The sequence below is a fragment of the Anarrhichthys ocellatus genome, unplaced genomic scaffold, assembly GCF_004355925.1.
Source record: "Anarrhichthys ocellatus isolate YVR2014 unplaced genomic scaffold, GSC_Weel_1.0 scaffold495, whole genome shotgun sequence".
In the NCBI taxonomy this organism is placed as follows: domain Eukaryota; kingdom Metazoa; phylum Chordata; class Actinopteri; order Perciformes; family Anarhichadidae; genus Anarrhichthys; species Anarrhichthys ocellatus.
In genome coordinates this window covers 1-3,106 of record NW_022280469.1, presented here as the reverse complement: position 1 = coordinate 3,106, position 3,106 = coordinate 1, and the positions used below count along the sequence as shown (strand labels likewise).

General features: G+C 42.8%; 1 protein-coding gene across 1 annotated transcript; it reads left to right on the top strand.

Annotated features, from left to right (window-relative positions):
* The first annotated feature begins 107 nt into the window (after positions 1-107).
* Positions 108-2,815, top strand: LOC116401513 (ubiquitin-conjugating enzyme E2 G2). Its single transcript, XM_031879952.1, has 3 exons — positions 108-403; positions 1,350-1,490; positions 1,650-2,815. Exons 1-3 carry the CDS (start codon positions 370-372, stop codon positions 1,760-1,762), a joined length of 288 nt encoding a protein of 95 aa, XP_031735812.1. The 5' UTR covers positions 108-369; the 3' UTR covers positions 1,763-2,815.
* Positions 2,816-3,106: the final 291 nt, after the last annotated feature.

The window sequence follows — 3,106 nt, the reverse complement described above, 5'->3', positions numbered from 1 at the left end:
TGTGTGTGTGTGTGTCTGTGTGTGTGTCTGTGTGTGTGTGTGTGTGTGTGTGTGTGTGTGTGTGTGTGTGTGTGTGTGTGTGTGTGTGTGTGTGTGTGTGTGTGTGTGTGTGTGTGTGTGTGTGTGTGTGTGTGTGTGTGTGTAATTTTATTTTTTTTCTCCTGTCCTCTTGTTGAGTCTTTTCAGTCGTGTCTTCAGTCTCCCAGACGAGGTTGTGTTGCGTGTTCGGCACTGGACTTTAAGACCCTCACGAGGTTCTAAGCCGGTTCTCCTGTGTGTTTCAGGGGTCCTCAGGATACCTGTTTTGAAGGAGGCGTGTTTCCAGCCCTCCTCAGCTTCCCGTCTGATTATCCTCTCAGTCCTCCCAAGATGAGGTTCACCTGCGACATGTTCCACCCCAACAGTAAGTTTGGTTCTTTTGGAACGTTTCTTTAGTTGAGTCGTCACGTGACATCTCCACGACAACGGCAACCTGCTGAGACGGCGTTCCGCTTCAAACCAGTCATTTGGTGTGTCGGGACCCGCCGCGCTGCACCATTAGCTTGCTGTTAGCACGTTGTTAGCATGCTGTCACTAGCGCTGTGATTAGTGGCCTGCAGCCTGAGCCATGATGTCACAGCAGGGAGACAGTCTGAGCGCGCTCCGTACTGATTAGAGGAGGAGGACGCTCAATGGGGACCCGTCATCATCATCATCATCACCATCATCACCATCACAGACACCAGCATGGCCCGGAGATGAACCTCCTACTGTAACTGAAGCGTCTGATCCTCCATCAACAAACAGCAGCAGATAAAGATGAAACGCATGAAGAAGAAAACACTTAAGAGAGCTACAGAGACTCAAACTGTCTAAACTCAAGGATCATTTTGAGCTTTAATATAAAACTTTATTTAAATAGTCACACACATGGTTGGTTCCTGCAGTAACAGTAGCTGTTAGAACCTGCAGGTGTCAGAGAGCATGAAGAACCTCCATGACAGGAAGCTGATCCCAACCTGATAACACCGGCAGATGTTTGATGATGATCTCTCATTTCCTGCCTCAACTGACGGTAACATACGGTGCTTTTGTAGTAAATGTGAGGACACTCAAATTAAATTCAAGATAAATACAAATCTCCTTTTCTAAAGAATTCCCTGAGTCTTCACTTTCACAAAAGTCTCCTCTGTCAACACTAAACCCTCTCTAGAAAGAGTCTCGACTTTCAATGTAAAAGCGTCTCGACTTCTCTTTGAACCTGTTTCAGACTGGACCTTCTTCAGGTGTGTTGGTCTAATGCGACTGAAGCTGAACTAAAGTGTTTCTAGACTTCCTGTTGTGATACTAACTACTTCCTCCTCCTGTAGTCTATCCAGATGGTCGGGTGTGTATCTCCATCCTTCACGCTCCAGGTGACGATCCGATGGGCTACGAGAGCAGTGCAGAGAGGTGGAGTCCAGTCCAGAGTGTGGAGAAGATCCTGCTGTCTGTAGTCAGCATGTTGGCAGGTAAACACAGACTAAGGCTTCATGACATTAAACATAGAACTGGAGTCATGCTGACATTTAAGACTGACACTCTTGTTTCCCCTCTGTTTCCTCTTTGTTTCCCCTTTGTTTCCCCTCTGTTTCCTCCATTGTGTCCTTGTTTCCTTCCTCTCCTCTCAGAGCCTAATGATGAGAGTGGAGCTAACGTGGATGCGTCTAAGATGTGGCGTGAGGACAGAGATCAGTTCTATAAACTTGCTCAGAAGATCGTCCGGAGGTCTTTGAGTCTTTAGAGAACGAACACATCACAAACATGGAAACCAACCAATCAATCACACAGAGCGCTGCTGAGACGGACGGCTCAATAATCAATACACCGACGGACGGACTTCACTCATGTTTGGATCAATACAGAATCCAAACATTACGCAACTTCAAATTTACTAAAAGTTGACAGAAGAAGAAAACCGGTCGACAGTCATGTGATCATTCTCACAGTGACATCATCAGACCTGTGTGGACCGACAGCAGCAGCTCCTTTACTGTTATCATTATTAATATCATCAATATTAATGTTTGATGCATGCAGGTCACAAGCAAACACTGATGACAACCAGGACATAAAGCGATACAATATATTATATTATATTTAGCACTAATCAATAACAATAGAATATATAAAATAGACCAGTAAAGATTAAAAAGCTGACAACTTTCCTGAAGATTAAAAAAGTGTAGAAATGGGTTTCAGAACAATAACATAAAAGTCTGAAGGTGTCTTTATTTTGAAAGTCCTGTAGGGCAGGAAGTCAGTGAAGTGAATGATAACCCTTTCAAAATTAAGGTTCATGTGAATGAGTGATGTTCAGCAGAAAACATGTTTTCATATCAGGAAGTACAATGATTTCAGAATAAAGTCATCTACAGAAACAATGCACCAATCAGAGGGTTTGAATGAACCTTTAATGTGAAAAGCAACTAAATCAGCATGTAATCGGATACTTCTTCTTCCGCACAGTACTTTGAGTAGATAAACACTTTTGTTTTTCATTAAACTACAACTTAAGGATCAAGTGAAGAGATGAATCGATGGTTTCCTGCTGTTGTCGGTCTGATGAGCCTCAGCTGGTTTTATTGTGGTGAGGTGATGATGATGAAGATCAGGAGCTCCTTCAGCTTCTCTCAGTTGGACTTTATGCACTTTATCTGAAGGACGATTGTCGGGTTCAGAGGTTTTTAAAAAGTGTCGCTGGATGTTTTTCCGTCTGGTTTTAAAGTTTCAGACGACAGCAAAGTTTCTTTTAATTTGTCTTTTATTCTGAAAGAATAAACAGGAAATAAAAGTCTCTGATTTTCATTTATTGATCTGTTGGACATAACAACCTGAACTCAAACGGCAAGAGTACTACGAGGTCTAAAGTATTTCTTACCGAAGTAAAAGTACTAATACAACAATTTAAAAAGTAATAGCAGTAAAAGTACTCATTCAACTCAAGAGTACTGATTGGTTATCATTCACACCTCTGACAGCTGAGGCTCATGGGTAATGTAGTATTCAGAGACATCACAGCAGGTTAAAGACTTCAGAAGAGAAGCAGAGAAGAGTGTGTGTGTGTGTGTGTGTGTGTGTGTGTGTG

Excerpts from the sequence above, each read along its gene's own strand:
- LOC116401513 (XM_031879952.1), top strand. The coding sequence starts at position 370 with ATGAGGTTCACCTGCGACATGTTCCACCCCAACA. Across the intron at positions 404-1,349 it reads CGACATGTTCCACCCCAACA|TCTATCCAGATGGTCGGGTG; the intron begins GTAAGTTTGGTT and ends CTCCTCCTGTAG. Across the intron at positions 1,491-1,649 it reads TGTAGTCAGCATGTTGGCAG|AGCCTAATGATGAGAGTGGA; the intron begins GTAAACACAGAC and ends CTCTCCTCTCAG.